Below are 25,241 nucleotides of genomic sequence, written 5' to 3'. Positions count from 1 at the left end.
TCAAAAGTGAGCAAAAGAAAGAGGGTCACATAATTTTCTCCATTTCTTCATTCATTTAAGGCCCTGGGAGGTACCAGGACCCCCTCGATTCCAAAGACTCGGGTTCCCTGCTGTTCCTGAAGACACACGCTGTCTCCCATGCTCTCTGCCTTTGCACCTGAGGGCCCCATCCTGGTCCGACTGTGGGGCTGCTCCTCAACCTCCTCTTTGGGGCCCTTTATTCTGCGGAGTCTTCAAGGATATGCCCCTCAACGCCGCCTCCCAGGGAGACCTGCAGCACTGACTTGAAGCCACCTGTTTACAACCAGCATGGAGGTCCCCATGCCTGCACACAGTAAATGCCCAATGGACGGGTGAGCCCGCAAGCCCGACACTCACTCCACTGGACACTCACTCTGCCAGGGCACAAGCCAGGCCACCACAACAGGACACGCAGGGCGTCAACACCCCCATCTCCCTAAACCACCCTGGTCTCCCCACCTCCCTCCGTGCAAACGTGGCTCTCACACAGGGGGAGGGATGGGCCTCTGCTCTTCAAAGTCCCCAGCCCAGCTACCAGGAAGGGCTTCCACCACGAGCCCAGCCTCAATGCCCCGACACAGGTCACGGGAGGGGACCTGGGCAGCCCAGCGAGAGAATGAGCATACAACAGGTGCCCAGCAGACGCCCGAGGATGTTTTCCAAATGCATCTCGAGGCCTTTAGCCACCCTCCCTTTGCCACAGTCCCCACCGCTCCCTGCTGCCTCTCAAGCCTCACATCTCTATGCTCCCTGCCTGGCACTTACTTGACTTTTTCCCTCAGTCCAGAAAGTTCCTGAATGCACTTCAATTTCAAAAACACATAGCACGCGGTGGCTCACACCAGTAATCCCGGTACTTTGGGAGGCTGAGGCAGGTGGATCACCTGAGGTCAGGAGTTAGAGACCAGCCTGGGTAACATAGCGAAACCCCGTCTCTACTAAAAATACAAAAAATTAGCAGGATGCAGTGGCGCATGCCTGTAATCCCAGCTACTTGGGAGGCTGAGGCAGGAGAATCGCTTGAACCCGGGAGGCAGAGGCTGCAGTCAGCCAGGGTCATGCCACTGTACTCCAGCTTGGGCGACAGACCAAGACTCCGTCTCAAACACACACACACACACACACACACACACACACAGCTACATCTTTGGAACACACACTCTGTGCCACTCGCTCTTGGTTTGACGTATCTGTTAGAAGAGCAAGCAGACTGGTCAACTCTGGCTACAGAAAACTAGACAGGAAAACCCTCTCTGGAAGCCAAACTCGGCCACCCTTCCACAATCCCTGCAGGTGAAGACCAAGCTCAGCCCCTGGCATCGTGGCCGGATGCTGGGAATGCGGCAAGGGGTGGCTCGGGGAGTTTCTTAAGCTGTCGGGAAGTGGCTGTTTCACAGCAGACACTGGGAACCCCCCCAACCCGTGATGGCTGCTCTCTGCCCGGTGGGTCTCAACCTCTGAAAGCCTGGGAGAGGGAAGGCGGGCAGCTCTGGGGAGGGGCTGGGGATGCCAATGTAGGGAGTACCCACCTAGGAAAACCTTGGGGTCCCCTTATCCCAGCTCGGGCTATTCTTGCCCTTCGTCACTCTCACCGGGCCCCTCGCCACTGAGACCGCCAGGAAGGAAATGCCTTGACTGACTCCAATCCAGCAGCCACCAGAGTGCCCACTGCCTCCATCCGCCTCCTCCGTGCAGTGCTTCCAGCATCTGCTCTGAGCCGATGCTTCGAGAGCCCAGACGCAAAACAAATTCTCCCAAACACCGAGCGCCCAGGATCGCCCTTTCAAAGGTGTGCCACTGAACCTCTCATCTCTACCATCATTTACTGAATATTTTCTCAAGCCAACTCCTTTTTCCTCTAACTCAGAGGTCAGCAGACTTTTTCTACGAAGAGCCAGATAGTAAACATTTGAGATCCTGCAGGCCATACACTTTCTGTCATGACTCAGCAACTCCACCAGAGCAGCAGGGATGCTGCCATGGTAATATGCAAACAAACGGGTATGGCTGTGTTCCAATAAAACTTTATTCACAAGAACAGATGGTGGGCCGGATTAGCCCCAGAGTCCCAGTTGGCCAGCCCCTGCTCTAGCGTAAATAACCTTTCAGTATCATTCCAAGCAACAGCGTCTAAAAACACGGCGAGCTGAAGTACTGGCTATTTTTTCTTTCAAGTATGTGTTAAGATAAACACGCACAACCATTCACATTTTAAACGCATGAAGTTTGTGAACTACCCCAAGTCATCCTGGGAAGCCCTTACTTTTGGAATGTGGCCCTTTTACATACAGAGATCACAGGTCACCCAGTCAGGAGTCGGATTTTGCAGGCTGAGAAGGCCTGTGGCTGTTTCTCCCCAGCTCTCTTTCTGGCCTCTAGGAGAGGCTCGAGATAGCCCGACAGGGTGAGCCCCCCAGACCTGCTGCCACTGTGGAGGGGAGCCCGCAATCACACTGCCGTGGCCAACAACTCCAAGGACAACGCGTGCAGACGGTTACTGCCAGCCACACGGGCGCTGGGCACCGGGCACGTGGCCGCTGAGCCCGCAGGGAGCCAGACCCCAAGGACAACCCTCGCCCCCAGCCTCATCTCTTACCTGGCTCTTGCCGCGGCGCCGATAGCTCCGCCTCACCAGGCTCTTATAGTTCTCATTCTTCTTCGTCAGGTAGTAATAGAGGACGCACTCAGCCACTGTCTGTGGAACAGAGAAAGGGGACGCTGAGCAGGGTACGGCGCGGGCATTCAGAGCAGGAGTCAGGAGGCTGGGCTCAGATCCCGACTCCTCCACGTACTGGCTGGGTGACCTCGGGCAGATGACCTAACCTCTGTGTCTCAGTTTTCTCATCTGTAAAATGGGAATGCTAATTGTACATACTTCACAGCGTTATCACAAAGATCAGATCAGTTAATACGTAGCTAAAGTGCTTGGGACGAAGCACGGCCCGGAGTAAACAGGATGGAAGTCCTGCCTGCTATCACGACCGCCGCTGTTGCTATGCTTAATGACAGCGCTGATGTCACCGTACGTCACCCCCAACCCTTATGGGAAGTGAGGACTCCAGCCCACAGCCGGGCAAACTCAAGGCCTTGCCCAAACACGGGTCCGGGTTCTCCTTTCCCTGGCATCAGCCTCCTCTTCCTGCACAGCCTCTCCCAAGCCTTGCATGTCGGGACCACCCCATGCCCTACAGGCCTCTTCCTGGGTTTCCTTCTTTTCTCTGCCTCTGTCTTTTCCGTGTAGACTGGGTCTGAAAGCTGGAGCAGCCAGCCCTCCACGAACGCCAGCCAAATGGGACCAGTAAGAGAGCAGCCTTAGAAAGTGATGCCACAATGTCCCCACCTGTGGGCCCGGAGCCCAGCTCGCCAATGCCCGCAGCCATTCCCCCTACAATGTCAAATGTTTCTGCAACACTCTGGCCAGTGCCAAGCCAGGACCCCGCCTCCGAGGGGCACTCTGTGAGGCCTCTGGGCTGGGCCTCCAACCTCACTGCCCTCAATAAAAAGCCCCCAGCTGGCAGCCTCCTGGCAGGCACCACCACCAGAGGGGCTCCCAGGCGGCCCCAGGCTACACCCTGCCCACAGACAGGACCACACGCAATTGAGAAAGACATTTGATCATCAGATGCCAATATTTGCAATTCAGGGGGTGTGGGTGCCCGGCTTATCCTTTAACAATTCAGGAGAGCTCCTTCCTGTGCTCAGGAACGACAGCCCAGCTCCGGATCGCAGCTGCCCCTACAGACGGGCACAGACTGGCTGGTCCACCTGGCTCCCGGCCAGACGTCAGCCTCACTCACTGTCAGGGCCTGCCTGGCCCCACCGGCCTCTCCGTCGGCAGCTCCTGCTCCAGACCCCTCTGGAAGCTCTACTGAAGCCTCATCCTGGGTTACCTCTCAGCCAAAGGACACTATGAAGTCTACCCCCAGCACAAAGCCGCCTGAGCCCCTCGTCCTGAAAGAGGACTGCTCACTGGCCAGTTCCTGAAACGCCCTGCTTCCATGTCGGGGAGCCCTAACCTAGAGGCCACTGTGCCGTCCACTCCTCTCGGGAGACGTCGTCACTTACTCAGGAGACGGGCTATTTATAGGGCTTGTTTCTCCACACTGGTTTTTCAGGCATGGAGAGATTTTTCCCCACACTGCTCCGTCCCTCTCCTTCTACGGTTATCAGCTCACGAGGGGCAGGCGCTGGGATCAGCCGTCCTCGCAAATGACTGCCTCATCCTCCTGGCCGCCCTCCTACAACCAGGAAGCCCAAGCAGGGTGTCCACCAGGCTGGGGCAGGCAGCCCCTTCTCTAGAAACATGATTCAGGGGAATGCTGCTGAAGACACAGGCAGCCTTCCACGCAACTGTCGCGGGCAGTCTTTCTCCTCTGACCCCAGGACGCTGGGGGAAGGCCCGGGGGCCACGTCCAACACGCAGCCTCCTCCAGCCACCTGCTCCCCACCTGCAGCCTCTCCAGGCCCACTGCCACCAGCCTTGCGGGTGCAGAGGAACGGTCTTGTCATTCTCCGGGGACACTGTCTACCGGCCAACTGGAGCAGCTCCGGGCTTGGGTTTGGCACCAAGTGGGCTTTAGGCCTCACTTCCACATAAAGCCTTGTCCAAAGAAGATGGGGACTTGTAGGCCACACGTCTGGCTTGGCATTAGGGGTGTCAGTCAGTGGCCCTCAGAGGGACCTAGAGAAGCTGTTTTCTCCAATCCCTTTGAAGCGAGCCACTCCTGCCTATGAAGACGTCACCGGGACGCCAGGCAAGGCAGTGCTTCCAGACCCACCCCCAGTTTGCGAGGACGCTCCATGCAGCCTTTGAGGAGCTGGCCGGAGAGCCTGCCAGGCGGGCACCGGGGGCTCCGGGAAGCCTGGCCACGCATCTCTCCTGGGGGTTCCGGGGTTCCCAGGCACTCAGCAACCTGAGGCTCCTCCCCAAAGGGCCCAGGAGGCCAGGGCGGGGCCTGCACTGATCTCCCAGAAGAATGGAAGGGAGGGAGGGAGGGAGGGAGGAGGGAAGCATGGCAGCCGGAGCCAGGGGCCAAGCAGGCCAGGGCCTCGCAGGCAGGGAGGGAAGGAGGGAGGGCCTCCACCCCAAGTCCACGCAGCTGTCCACGGAGGTGGAGACGGAAGGAGCGTAGGGCAGGCGGCAACTCACCTTCCTCTCCAGGAATGACGCGATCAGGCCAAAGTTCTTGGGATGCTGCATGAACCTGTGGGGAGAGACGGGCGGGCATGAGACCCGGCTGAACGGGGCTTCCCTGCCGGGCGGCCGATCAGCTCCCAGGCGCCTGCCATCTCCACTGGCCCGGCCTGGCGGGCACCGCCCCACTCGGAGCAATTAAGCCCAGGGGGGTGTGGGAAGGGCTGCTGCAGCGGGCGGGAGGGGTGGGGACCCGGGGGTAAGAGAGGGCGTTCCTTGGAGTGAGTCACTGGCTTTAGCGCCTTTGAAAATATATTTGTTTGTCCTGCTGGAGGCGGCTTCCAGGAAAAATGAGGACATGACATACAGCTCTTTGGTGGGGTTCCCCCCCTTTTAAAATCCGCTTTTGTTTTTCTCTCCAGCTGGATCTAGGAAGCAGGGCCTCGCCCGGCCCACATGGGGTCTGCTTGGGAACACGGCAGGACCCCCCCAGCCTGGTCACGGCTCGACAGCCTGCTGGGCCTCCCCAGGAGAGCTGGGAGCAGAGGCTCTGAGTGCCCGTGGGGCAGCAGGAGGGGTTGGCCAGCCAAGAAGGCGGCAAGCATGGACTTAAGTTGGAGGGCGGTGGCGGGGCGCTGGCACCATCCCAGCTGGCTTCCTGCGTAGCCAGGAGAATGACTGGGAAACCACTGGGTCAGGCTGGAATCTGAGGGCCAAAGGAGCACAGCGTGGGGGCAGGGATGTGGGTCAAGGCCTGCTCCACCCCTGGGGTGCTGGGTGGAGTCCCTGGCGCCGGCCCAGGCGATGTGCCACAGCCCCACGGCCTTTGCGAGGAGGGCAGTGGCTGCCGGCGAGGCTGGACCGTGGGCTCCCATGGAGGGAGACTGAGGGAGCACCAGGGCCCGACCTGCCTGGCCCTCCAGATGGTGGGGCAGGAGGCCAACAGGCCCTGCTCCTGCTTCCCAGACCAACACCCGAGGATCCTGAACAGCCTCTGCTCTCTTTCTGGTGGAATGGCAGGCTTTCCCAGCCCGGGATCCCGCCCGGTGCAGCTGGCAAGCCCATAGCCATCCTAAAGCCCTTCTCTTCCAGACAGGGAGAGTCCTTCCCTCCCCGCTCCCTCTTCTTGTCCCCGTGACTTTCCTTCCCTGCCAAGCCCTCCCACGGGGCTTCCCCAGGCACAGTGGGGGCTCCCAAGAGACCAGGAATCAAACTTGGAAATCTCCTAGGTCACTTGTTCTCCTCCCCACAGACCTCACTTGCACCCCCTGAAGAATTTTATTAACAGTTTCCTATGCCCTGCGCATCTCACCACAGCTGAACAAGGAAGGCACTGTCGCTATGCCCATTTTACAGAGGAGGAAACCGAGGTTCACAGGGGGAATGGTCACAGGACCAGCACATGGTAGAGCCCCACGCTGTCAGCAGGTGCTTTTCAAAACCCCAAGTTCCATCAATTCCTCTGCACATGAGACCGCAAACCAAGCCCACGCTCCTTGAGGGGTGCAGGTGGCCAAGCTGCGCTCACACAGGGCAGAAGCTGCGCCAGCCCCACGGCCAGCAGACAGCAGCCCAGCCCGGGTCCCCCGCTCTTCAGTCACCGAATTAACAGAGGGTGGAATATCAGACCTGCAGAGCCACATGAAATCTCCCAAAAGGCTGAAGCCACAGAAAGCACCCCAGAACATCTTTTTTTTGTTGTCTTTTAGAAAAAATAAATACACTAAAATATCATGCCTACCGGGGGAATTATAATACTGAATGCAACGGTAACTCTTAACACCCATGACTGTCCCAGCAGCACCTCCCTCGTTTACAACTGTAAAAAGCATTCGACAGAGAATTCGATTTGACGTAGAGAGATCAGGCCTGCTATGGCGATGCTGTAGGCATGAGCCACAAGGGAACCAGGTACTCCTGCTCCGGACCCAGGCTGCTTCCTGTGCAGGACCACTGGTTCTGTGCTGTGGGAGGACACTCAAGGGCGCACGACCCTACCCCTCTACTTTCATGGAGATTTCAACGTTTCCATCATCAAAAGCTATTCTTAAAAAATGATTTCCGGCCAAGCACGGTGGCTCACGCCTTTGATCCTAGCACTTTGGGAGGCTGAGGAGGGTGGATCACGAGGTCAGGAGTTGGAGACCAGCCTGGCTGACATGGTGAAACCCCTTCTCTACTAAAAATACAAAAATTAGCCGGGCATGTTGGAACGCACCTGTAGTCCCAGCTGCTTGGGAGGCTGAGGCAGGAGAATTGCTTGAACCCGGGAGGCAGAGGTTGCCGTGAGCCGAGATCGCGGCTCTGCACTCCAGCCTGGGCGACAGAGTAAGACTCCGTCTCAGGAAAAAAAAAAAGTTTTCCACCAAAGACCCACCTGGAACGCCACCACGCCCTTCTGAGGTTCAGTATCGGCACTTGTGGGTCCACCCACCCCTGCTGGGGACCCAGAGTCACCTCATCCATCCCTCGGGTCCCACCTGGAACCTCTTTGGGGCCACAACCCTGGACCAAAGCCCAGGGCCTAGGGTGGAGACAGCTCAGCAGGGTGCTGGGGACGGAGCAGCACTGCTTTGGAGGAAGCTCTTGTCTGGAGGCAAGGCCTTCTCCAAGGCGGTGCAGTGGCCTGCCAGGTGGACGTCGGGCAGGGACAGGGCAAAGTCTGTTCCCAGCATGCCCTCTTGGCTAAGCACGGGGGCCTCCGTCCACTCCTCAGCTTCCCACTCTCCTGCCTCCCGGGGGTCTGGGGTCCTGAGGAGGTGCTCTGTGACCTGGGCAGGGAACCCAGCCCTTTCCATGATTACAGAAAGCCTGTCCAACCCGCAGGCCGCATGCGCCCACGGCGGCTTTAAATGTGGCCCAACACAAATTCCTAAACTGTCTTCAAACGTGATGAGATTTTTTTGTGATTTTTTTTTTTAGCTTAGCAGCTATCATTAGCGTTAGCGTATTTTCCGTGTGGCCCAGGGAAGCCAAAAGATTAGACTCCCTGGAACTACAGCACACTGTCCCCAAAGTGTGGGGTGGCTCAGCAGGGCCCGCCATCTCCTCTGGGGGTCTAGGCCAGGAATGGAGGTCTCCCTCTGCCTGGATGTCACATCGCAGACCCTCACTGTGGGGTCTGACTCCCTCGAACACAACTTTCAAGTCTTGGCCTTTCTCCACCTGGCACCTCCACAGTCACCTGTGCCAAATACTCCATCATTTAGGGCCCCCCCAACAAGCTTCGCCTCTCAGAACCCAACTCCCCCGACCCCCCACCTCTGCTCTGCACAGCCCCTCCCTGGCCCCATTCGCAGCCCCTTCCCCACACAGACTCCTCATTCCAGCTGGGGGAGTCTGAACCCTGCCTCCGCTGTGTGGCCTCTGTTTGCTGTCTGAACCTCTCTGAGCCTCTGTGTCATCACCTGTGTACTGGGGTGGGCCTGGCTGAGCTGTCATAAGGGACAGGAGGGGGAGACGCACGAAGCCAAGAAGACACCGGCATAGCAACGGAATCATGGACCTGCCCAGCCAGCAGCTACTATCAAAGACAGAGCAGAACAGAAACCGCCAAAAAGCCACTGGCCAGCCACAGGCGCTGCTCGGGCTGCAGCCCAGCCTCAATGTCCCTCCTGCCTTGTCCTTCCGACTCTCAGTGCCCTGTCTTGCACACGGGTGCCCTTACAGTTTATACTAGGTTGAAGTGTGTCCCCAGAAAATTCATAGCCACCCAGAACCTCTGAATGCAGCTTGATTTGGAAATGGGGACTCTGCAGATGCGATTCAAGTGAGGCTGTATCGGGCCAGGCTAGACCCTGAATTCAGTGTGAGTGGCGTCCTTACAGGAAGAGGGAAGCACGGAGACAAAGGTCATGTGGGGACAGAGGCGGAGTGTGGATGGATGCATCTAGAAGTGCTGGAAGGCCAAGGACGCCGGCAGCACCAGAGGTTGGGGAGAGGCCAGAATAGGCTCACGGCCCCCAGAAAGAACCGACCCCGCCGACACCAGGATTTGGACTTCCAGCATCCAAAACCAGGAGAGAGAAAATTCCTGCGGTTCGAAGCCCCCTGGCGGGTGGTCATTTGTGGTGGCAGCCCCAGAGACAGCGCAGGCCTCAGCAGGATGGGTTTCTGGGACCGGGGAGGGCCAGGAGGCCAGGCCAGGGGGTGGAGGACTCACTTCTCCCGGAACGTCTCCTTCTCCTGCTCGCTCCACATGTTCATGACCTGGCGGTCTTTGTACACCTTCATGGGGTCGGCCATGAGCCCGTTCATGTTGATGAACTTGATGCGCTGCTGGTCAGCGTCGTACAGCATGGGTGGGATCACAGCCAGCTGGCGCATCTGCTTCTCCAAGTTCTGCAGGGAGGCAGAGGGCAGGGTCAGAGTGCCTGGGGGTGAGGTGCTCTGGCCGCCTGGCCAGCCAGGGGACCGGGGAGGCACAGAGGGTGCGGATGTTCTGGGCCAGGGCAGGGAAAACGACAGAGGAGGAGAATGATGAGTTTCAGCATAATAATAGCTCACTCTGGGGGCAGGGAGAATGCAAAGGCCTCCCGACAGGTTTATGGTGGGCAGGACTGCTGATTAAATGCAGAGAGCAGCAGCCGCCTTCTCAGTGGTGGGAGGGGAGCCATGAATCTTCCCCTTGGAAATGCAAGCGCCATAAAACTGCAGGAAGGATGCTCAGCCCAGCTGGGCCCAGGGAGCCGGGAGACGGCCGGCCTTCCAGATTCAGCAGGCAGGAGTGGGCTCTGGGTCCGGCGGCCCCCACGGTATGCAGGCAGCCCGGGGGCGCAGAGAGGGTCTGCTGCCTCGCTGGTGGAGCGAAGTGTTTACCTCCCCCGTGCCCCATGCCCCCTCCTGGCAGCCGCCCCTTCGAAGGGCCCACCTGGGATCCGGACTGCCTGGTCCCAAGGGCAGCAGGAGCCAGGCAGCCGCTGCTAATGCACTGGGAAGGCTATTAAGAGGCTCCCGGCCGCCACTCAGCTGGGCTCACTTCCCCAAATCTCGCAGCCAGTCAATTACTGGCGATTAATTACCCATTTCCGGAGGCAGGCGAGGGCTCGGTGCAGCCAAAGTCAGCCAGTTCAAACGATCCAGCCGCCCAGCCGCCCACACCCAACCTCTTCACTCAGTGTCCAGGACTCCCAGCCAGGGACCAGGTGCGGGACACAGCTCTGACCCCGGAGTGGGAGAGGAGCCCCCCAAGAGGCCGGTGACTGTCTCCCAGACCCTTGGAACTGCCCTCTTGACCCCCCATACAGAACACCGACCTTCCTCGGATGTCCCAGAGACGTAATAATGGCAGGACCCCTGGCATGGCCACAAGCAGAGTCATCCCTGGCAGGCCCTCTGCTCCGCCCTCCCACAGCTGCCTTCCTGTCCTTCCCATGCCAGGCCTGTGCTCTGACCGCAGAAGGCTCCCAGAGGTATGGCAAGTGCCTCCGCTCCGGCCCGGCCCCCACTGCACACTCCCGGGAACTCAGGTCACCCCAGGCTGGCTGGGGAAGTTTCTGTCCCAAAGTCCACTTCCACCCTTCACCCTGGACACAGCGTCCTTGACGCCCTTGAGGACTCTGGTGGCTGCATTCCCATGTGGCCGGTGTGTGTGTGCGTGTGTGAGTGTGTGTGTGTGTTTAACAGTTGTCCCCGGTGCCACACCCTTGGCCATCAGGTGCAGAGGAGAGGGCTCGGCCTCCTCCTCCCAGTGCACATCAAATGCACATCCAGCCTCTGCGGGATGCCCATGAGCGCGCAGCGCCGGCGAGGCCGGGGCTGGACGCCCTCTCTGGTGCCCGGCCTTCCGGCGCCCGGCCCCGGCTTTCTGAGCTCTGCTTTCTGGCAACTGATGTTGTTATAAACAAAAACGTACCACGAGAAGTTTTAAAATGAAAAATTATGCTTTAATGGCCAGATTTGTCTTAGGATTGCCTGTGTCAGAAGCATGTGGGTGGCCGGGTAAAAATGCAGATTCCTGGGTTCTGCCCCAGACCAGCTGAATCAGAATCTCTGGTGAGAAACTGCAACTCAGACCGGCCACCCCTCCCGGAGCCCCTCCCCTCTGTCTAAGCTGAGCATCGGCATCACAGGGTAGGAGCCCTCTGCAGTCAGGGAGGGGCTCACTGCCTGCTCCGTCCGGGAGGGGAGCCACCAACCACACGTGGCTGTCCAGCTCCCGAGATGTGTCAGAGGCAACTGAAGAACTGAACTGCTAATTTTATCCCATTTTAATTAATTTTGATTTCAATAGCCATGCATAGCTCTGCTGTGCTGAGCTGAAGGGCTCTAATCTCCCATCTGGACAAAAGCCCTCCCTGAACCAAAGTCCCCAGCGAGGAAGAAACGTGCTGCAGGTGCCTGGTGTCTGCGGTGGTGTTGGGAACAGGGGTAGTGTCATCACAGATACCTGACCCACAGGACCCAGGAGGGGACAGGCTGATACCAACCCCCTCCCCAGGAGACAAGGCCACCCCTCTGCTTCCTGGCCATCTGGGGGCCCCAGTGACGGCAGCCAGGGTCACCTAGGCTGACCTGTGGGCGTCCCAGCAACCCAAAGAGGCCTGAGGTTCCTGCGCGAAGGTCATGGCTATGTGAACAGCTGCCGTGCTAGGAACTCATCGCCCTGCCCCCTGTCCCCTCACCCTGCCAGGCTCTGGGCCCCAGAAAGCTGACCCTGGAACCCACAGGCACCCCTTGCCCCTTGGGCTTCTGGTTGGGCTCAGCCAATGGGAAGTTCCAAAAGGAGGCAGGAGATGGGAAAAGTGAGAGGCCGGGTCCTCGTTCCCCAGCCTCCTCCCTGCTGGGGCATCCAGGAGCACTGGGGCCCTCGCTGCAGGGGGTCCTGCCACCCTCCCTCTCGGACCCGCTAACACCCCTCTCTCCGCTCGCCCCTGCAGGCCTGGGATGGGCCTCGGCTTCCTGAGGCTGCTAGTCCTGGGTACCTCCATACCCACCCTGATTCTGCCCACACTTTGGTGGTAAGCCCCTTGACGTGAAGCACCCGGGAAGTGCTTTCTGGCTGGGGCCTCTGCACCCCTACGGGGGATGCCGGGGAAGTGGAGCTGAGGCCGGAGCCTGGGCCTGGACTCACCTCCTGCTCCGAGAGGCCATCGATGATTTCCGATACCTCGTGCTCGCTGCGGGCGGCCGACATGGACAGCCCACTGCCCCGCTGGCCCACCCTGCTGGGGACCAAAGGGACACACTCAGGACCGGCCTTTTGGTGGTTGGGGACACTGGCAGGACCCCACAGCGCAGCCCTGAGCCCATGCCCTCCCCAGAGGAGGAGACCAGTCCCACACCCAGGGGTCCTGGGGAGACGTGGAGCCCCCACCCCAACCCAGCAATCCCAAACCCTGTGACACGCACAGCTCAGTCCTTTCCGCTCTCCTAAAACGCCCTGAAAAGCCCAGCTCTGCCTCTTTAGCCCTGGGGCAAAGTGTTTCTCTCTGTGCCTCAGTGTCCGCCCATCATATGAGGATTAAAAAGTGGCCCCCAGCTGCCGAGGGCTGTTGTGAGGAACTTACTGAGATACGGCTTGTGAGTTCAGTTAAGGGTGAAAGCTGTTGTTATTGTTATGAAAGAAACGCCTCGTCTGTGCATCCAAAGAAAAATGGCCATAGAAGCACAGCGGCCTGTCCCCAGGCACCTCCCGACACGGGGCCCACCCAGTCCTCATGGCCACTGTCTCTCCCCTTTGTCCCACACCAGGGATCTCAGACTCAGCTGCCTTCAGGGCCACGCAGGTCCCACATGAGTGAAGCTGGCAGGTGCAGGCTGTGTCACAGGGCAGGAGTGCTTGCCACAAAAAGGATTTAAGTTCCAGTTCCAAGCAAGCATTAGGCCGAACAGGCGCCCCGTGACACATGCCAGAGGCTGGCCAGGCCCCGGCCGCCAGCCTGAGAGGCGGCTGCGCTGTTCTGTTTCACCCTGGCCGGGCTGCCTCTGCCGAGGACGCCTGGCGCTGACCTGCGGGGGCCGCCGGGCTGGCCCCGCTCACCTCTGCATGCGCTCCTGCAGCTCCCGCTGCTTGCGGATCTCAGGGAACTGCTTCTCGTAGTACTCGCGCACCTTGCTCTCCTTGGCCCGCCGACGGGGGTTGTTCTCGATGCGCTCCACCTTCTTCTCCCAGGCCTCCATGAGCTGGTCATAGCGCTGGCAGAACTTCTGCTCCTGTGAGGGCGTGGAAGGGGCGCTGCGGAAGATGCTCCTGCACCCGGCACCCACCACCCCGCTCCTGCCCACTCACACGTGGGCACACACACAGACACACGCAAACACACACACAGGTATGCACAAGTCACACAGACACACACACGTAGTAACAGACTACAGTCAGATACACGCACTCAGACACACACATGCAGTCATAGACATACAGTCAGATATACACACTCACACAGACACATATGTGCAGTCACATATAGTCAGATATACACACACAGACACACACATGCAGTCACAGACATATAGTCAGATATACACACTCACACGTGCAGTCACATACAGTCAGATATACACACACACGTGCAGTCATAGACATACAGATATACATACTCAGACACACGTGCAGTCACATACAGTCAGATATACACACACAGACACACACACATGCAGTCACAGACATACAGTCATATAGGCAGATACACAAACAGACACACACACACATATACACAGGCACATAACATACATAGGCACATCATTCACACAGCCAACCAGACACACAGATGGTCACACAGGCAGACAGATACATAGGTGGTCACAGGCAGGCAGACATATGACACACACACAGTCACACAGGCAGACACACAAGTGCACACACAGGGTCATGCAGGCAGACATATGACACAGTCACACAGGCAGATATATGACACACACAGGCAGACATACAAGTACATACACAGGGTCACGCAGGCAGAAATACGACACACACAGGCAGACAGGTGCACACACAGGGTCATGCGGGCAGACATGACACACACAGTCACACATGTAGATACACAATAGACACAAACATGTCACATAGGCAGGTGACAGAAAGACACGCACACAGCTGCATGGATATCCAGCAGGCCGGGGCCCCTGAAGAAAACCCACAGACTTCCCCTAGAGGACATGGGCACTGCCCTTCCTGGTGAGCCGGCCACCCAGTCCTGGCCTCCTCTACAGAGGTCCCAGACGGAAGCCACCAGCCACATGTGGCTCAACTGCAATCACAAATCAATTAAGAGGTAAGAGCCAGGCTCCAGTTCTCCCCAGCCACCCTCCAGTGCCCAGCAGCCACATGTGGCTGGGGCTCCGGCCGCACCAGACAACCCGACAGAGCCCGCGGCCACACCACAGGAGGCTGTGCTGTGCGGCACGGCGCGGGTGCCTGCCAGGCCCAGGGAGGGGCGCCCTCCAGAGAGAACCACTTGCCAGGCACTTCCTCATTCCCCAGCCTCACCCCAAGGCCCAGCTGGGAGGACCCTAGCAGCTCCCACAGAGCTCCCTCCAAGACAAGGAAGTCCCTCTCCACATCTAACCACGTGCTGCCTGCTGCATGTCCTTTGAGAAAAGATCCCCCCATCAGCCCGGAACATAGCTGCCTGGCTTCCACGTCTCCAAGGTGACTCGAGCAAGCAGGGAGATGTCTGGCCACCCATACAACCCATTACTCCACCTCTAACAGCTGGGGGTGGACAGACGGTGTGGCCTGGGAGCCTCCACAAACACCCTCTCCATGCTTCAGCACAGTCGGAAAGCCCCTCTCTGGTCCTGGTGCCCAGACACCCCAGCACCCCCCATCCCGTATTTCAGCTTCTGACCAAGGGCAAGCTGTTCCCTCCATCCTCAACAGCTCCATGGGCACGACGGTACCCACGGGGTGGTCAGGCTGGCGCTGGACGGCTCCGAACCTGACCCCATGCATGCAGGCTGTGCCAGGAACCCGCTGGAGATCAAGAGGCGGTTCTGGCAACAGATAATGGCCACATGTGCTCAGGGAAGTGGCGGCTGACAGCCCTAGAGAGGGACGGGAACTGCAGGGATGGCAACACCCAGCCCACGCCACCTCGGCCCCCGTCCGACAGGCCCCAGGCCCTGGGTGAGAAAAGCTCACCTCAAGCCAGCAGAGTCACGTGGTGACTGATGCATACCAGCAGGGGAACCAACAGGCCACTGGTCAGCGGGGCCTCAGCCTATCCACAGGGAGGGGTGGGCAGGTGCTGGCAAGATGCTCTGGCTCTAGCGGGTCCCTTGTGGAGTGCAGGGAAGGCAAAGGCCCCCAGCAGGAGCATCCATGAGGGGACATCCCGCTACCTCCGTGACCCCAAGCACCGGGCTCTGCCTTCTGCCCAGGACAAGAAAGTCCCCCTCCAGGTCTAACCACAGTGCTGCCTGCTGTAGCCTGTGCCTATGTCCACTGTGCTGAGTGTGCACTCTGGCCCGGACTGGGCAGCGAGGAAGCTGCTTGTTGGGGTTTTTCCTTTTTCTTTCCTTTCCTTTCCTTTTTTTTTGAGACAGAGTTTCGCTCTTGTTGCCCAGGCTAGAGTGCAATGGCGAGATATCAGCTCACCGCAACTTCTGCCTCCCGGGTTCCGGGTTCAAGTGATTCTCCTGCCTCAGCCTCCTGAGTAACTGGGATTACAGGCATGCACCACCACACCTGGCTAATTTTGTATTTTTAGTAGAGATGGGGTTTCACCATGTTGGCCAGGCTGGTCTTGAACTCCCGACCTCAGGTGATCCACCCACCTCAGTCTCCCAAAGTGCTGGGCTGGCCAGGGGAGGAAGCAGACCCCTTCCTCCCTTCCCTCCCACCCTCTCTCTGTCTTACACTTACACACACACACACTCACAGGGAGAGACTGGAGCCCCCCTGCCAGCTAGTCTGCAGGGTGCTGGGAGTGCAAATCCGCCAAGGAGAAGAAGCGGGTCAGCCTTGCCTCTAGGACCACAGACTGAGCCAGCCTCTCAGCCAATGGGCCTCCAGGGGGCCAGCGCAGCTCCCCAGGAGACTTGGCAGGCTTGGCGGCTGTTGGTGCTAAACATCCCGTGACAAGGACAAGCCCCTGCTCTCTGCGAAGAGGTGGGTCCCAGGAATCTGCTAAGGTGTGGGGGTCCCTGCATCTGAGGGGGGTCTGACTCCCCAGTGGGGAGTCAGTGGGGGTGGGACAGGCACATTGGAGGTACTGAAATCAATGAAGTCGGGGGCTTCGGCTTATTATGCAACAAGAAAGAGACCATCCCACCATCCCAATCACCACTGAAGCGTCAGGGGCTGTTGAATTTGCTTCCGTCTCTCCTAAGAAGGGCCACGAGCCACCGTGAGCTGCTTAGAAGTCCCTGGTTTCTGCCTGACTCTCCTCTAGCTTTAAATAAGCTGACTTCTCCCTCCAACCCCTCCAAGGACCCCCAAGGAGCCACTGGAGGTCTTTAAAGAGCTCATGCCCACCCCAGCTCCACCTCCCGCAGCTGCAGGGATCCTTTGAAATGGAAATCAGATCCTCTCCAGCCCTCCCAGACAGCCTCCACCCCAAGGGGGGAATGGTGGGTGGGGGGCAAGATGGCGCTGAACTGGTAGTCATTTTCCTTGTGGAAATGTGAGGACTTCCTTCCTCACAGGAGGCCCAGGTGGCAGAATTCATTAGGGCTGAAGGGCGGGGCCTCTCACCCATTTTCCAATAGTGCAACAGTAAACACGTTCATATTCGTGTTACACACACACAGCAAATACAAGGCACTGGTGACCCTGGCTGACTCCAGGTGGCGGGTATATAGGTGTTCCTTGTACGCTTCTGTCAAATTTCTTAGAATAAAGACTTCGGATTCTTTATTACAAATACACGTATTAAGAATAAATGCGGTGTCCCACTGCATTTGGAATAAAAGCTGAAAGCCCCATCCTAGCTGGAGGGCAGATGTTTCCAGGTGACCTGGCTCCTGCCGCTAGCCCGCCACGTGCCGTCCCAAGCTGGCTCCAGTCTTGGAGCCTCTGCATCTGCAGTGCCCTCTGCCTGACACCCTGACTCCCGGATCTGCACAAAGCCAGTCCTTTCCCGTTGTTCCCACCTGAGCACTGAGGTCCCCAGCCCAGCTCCAGAACCCATCTCTCTGCCCAGCTCTTCTCCCCACATTCTGGGTCTGTTTCCTGGCCTGTGCCTCCTGGGCACCCAGCACATGCGTGGGTATCTCTTAACTTGATACATAGACGGGACGCTCATTTCAAGAGCCTCTTGTGCCAGCCCAAGTGCCTGTGGGCACCGTCCAGTCAAGGTAGGGGTCTCAGGAAGCTGGGCAAGGCACTGCGGGGCAGCCACCTCTCCTCACCTTTGAGCAGGGCCTGGGTCCCGAGGGCTGCCCCACAGCTTCCAGGCACCAGCGTCTGGCTGGAAGTGTCTGCTCCCTCTAGCGCCCAGCCAAGGTCAGGGCCAGGGCAGGCGGGCAGGGCCAAGGGAAGACCCTCCTCCCACATCGCACCACCCCTCCTTCCAAAGCCAGGTGCCAGGACCTCCTGCCCCAGCGAAGCCTGTCACCTGGCCCATGTGGCCTCACACCTATCCAGGATCCCATGCCTGCCTGGTGTCCCCCTCCCCAGCCACTGCTCAGCCCTGCCGTGTGGAGGCTCAGCACACCAACGCACCCCATACAGCCTCCCGTGTGCCCTCTGCCTAGCCTGACTGCCTCCACCCCTGCACACACTTCACTTCCTAAATGCCTGATGCCTTCCTGAGGTCCTTATCCTGGGCTCTCTCGGAACTGCCCCTCGGGGGTCAGAACATAGGCTGAGGAACCAGGTGCTCTGGGTTCAAATATCAGCTCCACCACTTCCCAGCTGTGTGACCTAGGGCAAGTTACTTAACCTCTCTGAGCCTCAATTTCCTCATCTGAAACATGAGGCTGAGCAAGTGCCCACCTCACAGGACTAAATGCTCTAATGTAGGGAGAGCACTCAGAAGAGCGGCCGGAACACAACAGGCCTTGGAAGGGCAGGGTGTGCGGGCATCCGTGTGCGGGCATCCTTCCTCATCCTTACACACAATCCGTCCCTGCAGCCTGCAGGTCTGAGGACAGGGCCTGCGTCACGGCGACTGTGCACCTCGCACACAGTAAGTGCTCCAGGACTGCCAGCACCCAGGCCCTGAGGCATCGGGTCAGCTCGGTGTCCCACACGCTGTTCTGCCCCGGCCCTTTTCAGTTCAAGCTGCACTGTCATCACCTACTCTGTACCACAGACCTGTAGGCGGGGAATGACTGAGCCACACCCACGCCCTGTGGGGGCCTCTCTGGAGGCCGGCACCCAGCAGATCTGACCCTGGGAAGGACACACAGGGAGCTGGCTCACAGGCCCCGCCCCAACACAGCTCAGGGAGGGCGGAGGTGGGGCTGGGGGCGCTGCAGGTGCGAGGGGAGCCCTTCTACTCTCCAGCCAACCCAGTTCCCCGCCCTTGCCGCTTCTCCTATCCAAGAATGACAAGGCAGCAGTCCCCATCAGCCCACCTCTTCCCCAGGCGGGGACTGTCTCAGGGCCTCCCCAGCCTTATCCCAGCCCCCACCATGTCCCAGCAGCCCCGTGGCTTGGGTGGAGTCAATGACATCATCCTCAACTCTAGAGAAGGCCCATGAACCAAAACCAGGCGGCCTCACTCCATCTCCCCGGCATCAGCCCCTGGTTCACAGGACCCGTGCCCTCTCCTGGCCTCATCAGAGCATCTGTGATTGGGAGGCCGAGGCAGGTGCATCATCTGAGGTCAGGCATTCAAGACCAGCATGTCCAACATGGTGAAAGCCCGTCTCCACTAACAATACAAAAATTAGCCAGGTGTGGTGGTGCATGCCTGTGATCCCGGCTACTCAGGAGGCTGAGGCAGGAGAATCGCTTGCACCCAGGAGGCGGAGGCTACAGTGAGCAGAGGTCGCACCACTGCACTCCAGTCTGGGGAACAGAGCGAGACTCCATCTCAAAAATAAGTAAGTGAAATGAAGTGAAGGCAAGACTTGACCTGAAAGACTGTTCCTGCAATCTACCCCGATAACGCTTCCAGCTGCACCCATTCCTCTCCTGTCGAAGCCCATCTGAGTCCACGCTTCTTCCCCTGACGGCTGGGAGAACAATTAAGCCTCATCTCCTCCAGGAATTGGTGACATCCACAGGTACCCTAACCCACCACCACACGCCTCTGGCACACCCAGCCTCGCCGCCATGGGCTGAGATGCGGGAGTCAGCACCCTTTTCTGTTTGGGTGAAGCCGCTGCCCACGAGCGCAGGCTCAGAGCACCAGGAAAGGCTCATTTGTAAGTGCGCAGCCTGCGGCCCCTACTGCCCGGCATAACCCCCATAATCCTCTGCCTCGCTCCAAAACCTCTCTTTCTGCAGGGAACACCCAGGACAGGTCCTGAGACTGGAGCTTAGCAACTCGTTCTCCAGGCCAACATCTTGCTCTCCTTCCTTCCAGGCTGGAAGAGGGGCCACAGAGCCCCCAGCCCCCCGCCCTGTGGCTTCTGGAAGCAGCTGCTGTCCTCCCTCCTTTCCTGGCCGCCTTGGCTTTTCCTCCACGGCCTGGACGCTCAGTGAGGACACACGGAACCTGGAGACCCCGGCAGGTGTGGCCTCCCGTGGGCTGGATCCTCCCGGATCTCAGGAAACCCGTGGGGCTGTGCACGGACCTACCCATTGTTTCCGAGCGTGGTTCCTCCTCTTGAAGTACAAGATGAGCTTCTTCCGCATCGCCTGGTTTCTGTGCAGGAGGGAAGCGGCAGACAGTCAGCCGGGAGGTTCAGGCGCCGGCCACGCACCGTCCTCTTTGCTGAGAGCGATCCCCAAATTTGCCCCATTATTGGTTCTCAGGGAGGTAAGACCCGCCCATACTGGACCCCCAGACAGACCCGTGAGCTGCCAGTGTGCGTCCCTCCCGCCCCACACCCCAGGCGGCACCCCGCCCCAACATGTAGGTCGAACCCAGCGTGCAGACAGGAGGGCTCCCAGAGCTGGGGGCCTGCGCTGCCCGCCCCGCCACACGAGCCGGCAGCCACTGCCCAGGGAAAGGCTCACAGAGAAGCAGCCTCTGCCTCCGACCAGGAGTGCAGGCCAGAGCACGGCCCGGGACCTGCTGTGCCCACAGGGAGGGTGTCCGGGGGTGGCCTGGGTGGCCCCAGGGCTGGCTCCAACCCGGTGCAGTCATGGCCTCCAGCACAGCCAGCCCTGCTGCGGCCAGAGGGACACAGGGAGGGTGGGGGCAGGTGAGGGGCCACCAGGCTTGGACTTCAGGAAACCCGAGCGGGGCTCAGACTTCTCAGGCGGGGGCCACGGGCTCAACCAAGCGGGCTGCGCACACCACTGCAGCTTCCCCAGGCAGCGGGGAGATCTGGGGGACGGGAGGTTGAGAGAGAGGGAGACAGAGACTCAGGGAGAGAGACAGAGACCCAGGGAGAGAGACAGAGACCCAGGGAGAGAGGGAGACAGAGACCCAGGGAGAGAGGGAGACAGAGACCCAGGGAGAGAGACAGAGACCCAGGGAGAGAGGGAGACAGAGACCCAGGGAGAGAGACAGAGACCCAGAGAGAGAAAGAGACAGAGACCCAGGGAGAGAGGGAGACAGAGACCCAGGGAGAGAGGGAGACAGAGACCCAGGGAGAGAGACAGAGACCCAGAGAGAGAGAGACAGAGACCCAGAATGAGAGAGACAGAGACCCAGAGAGAGAGAGAGAGAGAGAGAGAGAGACAAGAATATAGAGGTGAAGAAGAGACAGAGACTGGGAGAAAGGGAGAGGCGGAGAGAGACAGAGAGATGAGATCTAAGAAAGGGCGGAGGCCTGGAGATGGGCAGAAGGAGATGAGACTCAGAGACGAGACTGCAGGAGACAAGAGATGAGGAGGATCAGAGACAGACAGCGGCAGCCAGAGAGACACCAGCCAAAGGGGACAGAGACTCAGAGGAATGAAACTAGGAGAGGGAACGACAGAGAGAAGCAGGGAGAGGGAGACAGCGACAAGGTCCAAAGGCAGGGGACAGAGACCTGGAGATAGCCAAGGGAGGGAGCCCCGGAGAGCAGGGCGGGGTTTCCAGAGCCCCTGCCGTGAGGGCTGGAAGACGCCCCGCCTGCCGCCGCACTCAGACCCCAGGACTGTCCTCTTCTGTCCCAGACCCTTCCCACAGTCCCCATGACACAAAGCGGGGCTTGCAGCTGGCCTCGCAGAGCCTGGGGCCACAGCAGCCTCAGGAGCCTGCCGTACACCTTAACTCACCGTCCCCAAGCCAGGGCACGCAGTGGCACCCACTCTTCTGGGGAGGGGACCCCCACCTTCTTCATATTCTCAGCAGTGTCCACACCCCCTCAAAGCTCCAAAGCCGCTGACTGGGAGCCACGTCTGTCCAGCCCCCAGGACCCCAGCCCCCCGGAAACAGGAACAGGAGGGAACCCCAGGAACTGACAGGCGAGCGAAGCCTCATGGGGCTCGAGGGCCTGGAACCTGTCTCAGTCCCTGGGTCATTCTGGTGGCGCCTCAGCCAGGACTCCCCACTTTCCATCAGCCTGGGCCCCACCCTGGCCAGGGCGGGCCCCGGGGGTCCTCAGTCCCGCAGGCTAGGACCAGCACCCTTCATCTCATCACGGGGTGTCTCCGGCCACCTCAGAAGCCCTCCATTTCCTCATCTGAAATCGGTGGCATCATAGCTTCATCTTCTATTACTCAACAACCGTTTACTGAGCATCTACTATGTGCCAGGTGCTGGGGACACAGCGGGGATCAAGACACAGTTGAGGGCCCTCACAGAGGTGACACGGACAGTAGTAAGATGGCCAGGATAACCCTGGATTTGGGAACTTAAACAGAGTGGTGGGCTACAGAGTGCTGGGGAGGGGGGTGGGGGCCGTTGAGCTTGGGCTGGGATCTACGCCAGCAGAAGGACCCAGCTCTGGGAAGATCCAAAACGAAGGGCGGGCAGCACAGGTGCGAAGGCTGCAGGTGCGAAGGCTGCGGGAAGAACGGACAGAAAGAAGACGGGCCAGTCACCGGAGTGGGGAGGGGAGGAGAGGACGGAGGAGGGGCCGTGGGCAAGACCGGCAGGGCCGGTCCCGCAGGGTCCTGTGAGTTTCAACAGGGCAAAGGGTTTGGTCTTTTTTTTTTTCCCCAAAAGGTAATCAGTTATTTAATTAGATTATTAGGACATTTAAAACACCAATTTGTGAGGATAAATTCCATTTGGCAGGGCAAACACAGATCGAAGGTAGCCCTGGAGCTGAGGAATAGCTTTGATTTTTGGTAAAATTTGTGAGTCCACAGCTTTCTGATCAACCTTGCGCTGCTCCGTAATCTCGTATTTCTCTTTTTCTGTGTTGAAGATCTCACCTTCCTGGTGTCTGGGCTTCCGCAGCTGCTTCTTCTTGAAGTAAGCATCAGTAAGATGTTTTGGGATTTTTACACTGCTGATATAAATTTTGGTTGAGGTGGCAATGACAAATTTCTGGTGCGTTCTTCGCAGAGGAACTCGATTGAGGACCAGAGGTCCAGTCACAAGTAACAGGCCGCTAGCCAGCTGCTTCAGGAAAACCACCCTCTTGCCCCTGTGGCGGCCAGTGAGGATGATCAGAATGGTCCCGGGGGTGATGCTGGCTCGCGGCTTTCTCACGTGCTGACTAAAGGGTTTTTGCCGCGGCTCAACAGCTTTCGAGGCACATCTTCAGTAGGATGATACCTGGGCATTTTGCGAAGTTTAACCACCCAGGTACCGCCGTTTTTGTCACCACCAACTGGTTTTGTAACAGTTGCAAGAAGCTTCTCCTTCTTTTTCTTTTCAACCTTGGATTTAGCCGCTGAGTACTTCCTCTCGTACACGGCCTTTCTGGAATACATGGCAGATCGGGAATACCCGCCCATTCCTCTGACAAGAACAGGATTGCGGTGGCAATGGGGCTTCCCCTTCTTGGGCTTTTTAGCCTTGAGGTTAGCCTTTTGCACTTTGCTACCAGCATCAGCCTTCTTGGCTTCAGGTTTCTTCTCTCTAGTATCTGGCTTCTCAACTTTTTCACATGCCATATTTTATGCAAAAGACAGCTGTGACCGCCCAGAGGCAGCGCGGGCCGGGAGCCAGGAGCACAGCAGCACCCAGATCTCGGCGAATCCCACCCTCCACCCCAGACCCCAGACCCCAGACCCCAGACCCCAGACCCCAGACCCCGTACCGCCTGGAGATGCTGCTGAGTCCAGGGCCCGACCAGGAAGTTTGCAAGAAGAGCCCAGGGTGACTTGAAGCCAAGAATTGCCAAAAACAAAAGAAAACAACAGTCAAAAGGACACAGAATGCAGCCTGGAGGCTTCCAACCGCCAGAGCCGGGGCAGCGCAGTGCTGACCCAGTCACCCTGGGCCGGAGCCGGGGCAGCGCAGCGCGGACACAGTCACCCTGGGCCGGAGCTGGGGAAGCGCAGTGTGGACACAGTCACCCCGGGCCGGAGGTGGGACAGCGCAGTGCCAACACAGTCACCCCGGGCCGGAGCTGGGGCAGCGCAGTGTGGACACAGTCGCCCTGGGCCGGAGCTGGGGCAGCGCAGTGTGGACACAGTCACCCCGGGCCGGAGGTGGGACAGCGCAGTGCCGACACAGTCACCCCAGGGTGGAGCTGGGGCAGCGCAGTGCCGACACAGTCACCCTGGGCCGGAGCTGGGGCAGCGCAGTGTGGACACAGTCGCCCTGGGCCGGAGCTGGGGCAGCGCAGTGTGGACACAGTCGCCCTGGGCCGGAGCTGGGGCAGCGCAGTGTGGACACAGTCGCCCTGGGCCGGAGCTGGGGCAGCGCAGTGCCGACACAGTCACCCTGGGCCGGAGCTGGGGCAGCGCAGTGTGGACACAGTCGCCCTGGGCCGGAGCTGGGGCAGCGCAGTGTGGACACAGTCGCCCTGGGCCGGAGCTGGGGCAGCGCAGTGCCGACACAGTCGCCCTGGGCCAGATGAGGGTCCCAAGACTAAGACAAATACCCCTGAGTCCGTGTTCTTATAAACAGATGATTCGGCACATCAACAAGTGAGGGAGAAGGGATACGTCCTTCTTCTAGAGCTCCAGTGAACACGTCTCTGAGAAATGAGGGAAACAGAACATCGGCATTAGAGCGCGGTCATAACCCAAACGCCGCTGGCAAGATCCGGGCTGAATGCAAAACTGGTTGGCAAAATCTTAAGGAGCAACAGGAAATTTGCATAGCCTCAAAGAATCTTCCCTCAAGTGTGTATGAATCATGGCGGTGGCTTTAACTTTGGCCACAAATCTTTATATTCCTCCCTCCAAGAGGCGGAGCTTAACTCCTCTCCCCTGGAAGGTGGGTGGGACTTGGTCACTCCCTTGTAAAGAACAGAGCAAAGCAGGGAAAACTCTAAGGGGACTGGGAAGACCCAGGGCAGAGCCCCATCATGTCGGCAACATGCAGCCCCCTTACTACTCTCTGGTCTTCCCCAAAACCCACCACCCCAGTCTTACCAGGACAAAACACCTGCCAAAGAAAGCCCCGACCAGCGCTCTTCAAAAGCACTGGGTCGTGAGAAACAAGGACAGGCTGAGACGCTGTCACCGGCTGCAGCCTAAGCAGACGTGGGCACAGACGCCACGCGAGAACCCGAATCTGATCCTGGACCAGAAACCAGACATTAGAGGAAGACGGGTGGACACACAGAGAGCCGGTAGTTTAGCGAGGGTCGGTAGTTTAGCGAGGGTCGTGTGCCACTATTTCTTTCTTAGTATTTTGTTTTGTTTCCATTTTTGTTTTTAGAGACGGGGTCTTGCTCTGTCTCCCAGGCAGGAGTGCCGTGGCTCGATCGTGGCTCGCTGCAGCCTCGAACTCTTGGGCTCAAGCAATCCTCCTGCCTCAGCCTCCCGAGTAGCTGGAACTACTGGTACGTGCCAGCATCCCTAGCTAATTTGTTTTTTGGTAGAGATGAGGTCTTGCTTTGTTGCCCAGGCTGGTCTCCAACTCCTAGCCTCAAGGGGTCCTCCCACGTTGGCCTCCCAAAGTGCTGGGATGACAGGCGTGGGCCACCATGGCAGGCCCCAGCTGTGCGAAGTGTTTCCCGGCTGTCACACGGGCTGTCCACGTGAGGAACTCTCTGCAGCGTACCTGCAACTCTTCTGTTGTGCAGT

At 58.9% G+C, this 25,241-nt stretch overlaps 1 protein-coding gene and 1 pseudogene across 24 annotated transcripts in view; both read right to left on the bottom strand.

Moving 5' to 3' along the window:
• Positions 1-25,241, bottom strand: part of NCOR2 (nuclear receptor corepressor 2) — a 211,703-nt gene that overhangs the window by 90,709 nt on the left and 95,753 nt on the right. For 14 of the 24 annotated variants that reach the window (XM_064379585.1, XM_064379594.1, XM_064379584.1 and 11 more), the window contains exons 9-16: positions 24,089-24,184; positions 23,300-23,362; positions 19,788-19,854; positions 13,137-13,309; positions 12,228-12,321; positions 9,318-9,496; positions 5,171-5,225; positions 2,618-2,716 (exon numbers count right to left, since the gene is read on the bottom strand). In XM_064379585.1, the coding sequence (XP_064235655.1) occupies positions 2,618-2,716; positions 5,171-5,225; positions 9,318-9,496; positions 12,228-12,321; positions 13,137-13,309; positions 19,788-19,854; positions 23,300-23,362; positions 24,089-24,184 (826 nt within the window). The remainder of the gene's footprint in view (positions 1-2,617; positions 2,717-5,170; positions 5,226-9,317; positions 9,497-12,227; positions 12,322-13,136; positions 13,310-19,787; positions 19,855-23,299; positions 23,363-24,088; positions 24,185-25,241) is intronic. The other 10 variants (XM_064379597.1, XM_021669990.2, XM_064379605.1 and 7 more) reach the window with 4 other exon arrangements.
• On the bottom strand, positions 22,254-23,219 carry LOC135276244 (large ribosomal subunit protein eL6-like; annotated as a pseudogene).

This window comes from Aotus nancymaae, unplaced genomic scaffold (genome assembly GCF_030222135.1).
Source record: "Aotus nancymaae isolate 86718 unplaced genomic scaffold, 86718_ANA_hifiasm-v0.15.2.pri h1tg000021l, whole genome shotgun sequence".
Classification (NCBI taxonomy): Eukaryota; Metazoa; Chordata; class Mammalia; order Primates; family Aotidae; genus Aotus; species Aotus nancymaae.
The sequence above is the reverse complement of the archived record's forward strand: the minus strand, read 5'-3'. Positions and strand labels throughout refer to the sequence as shown.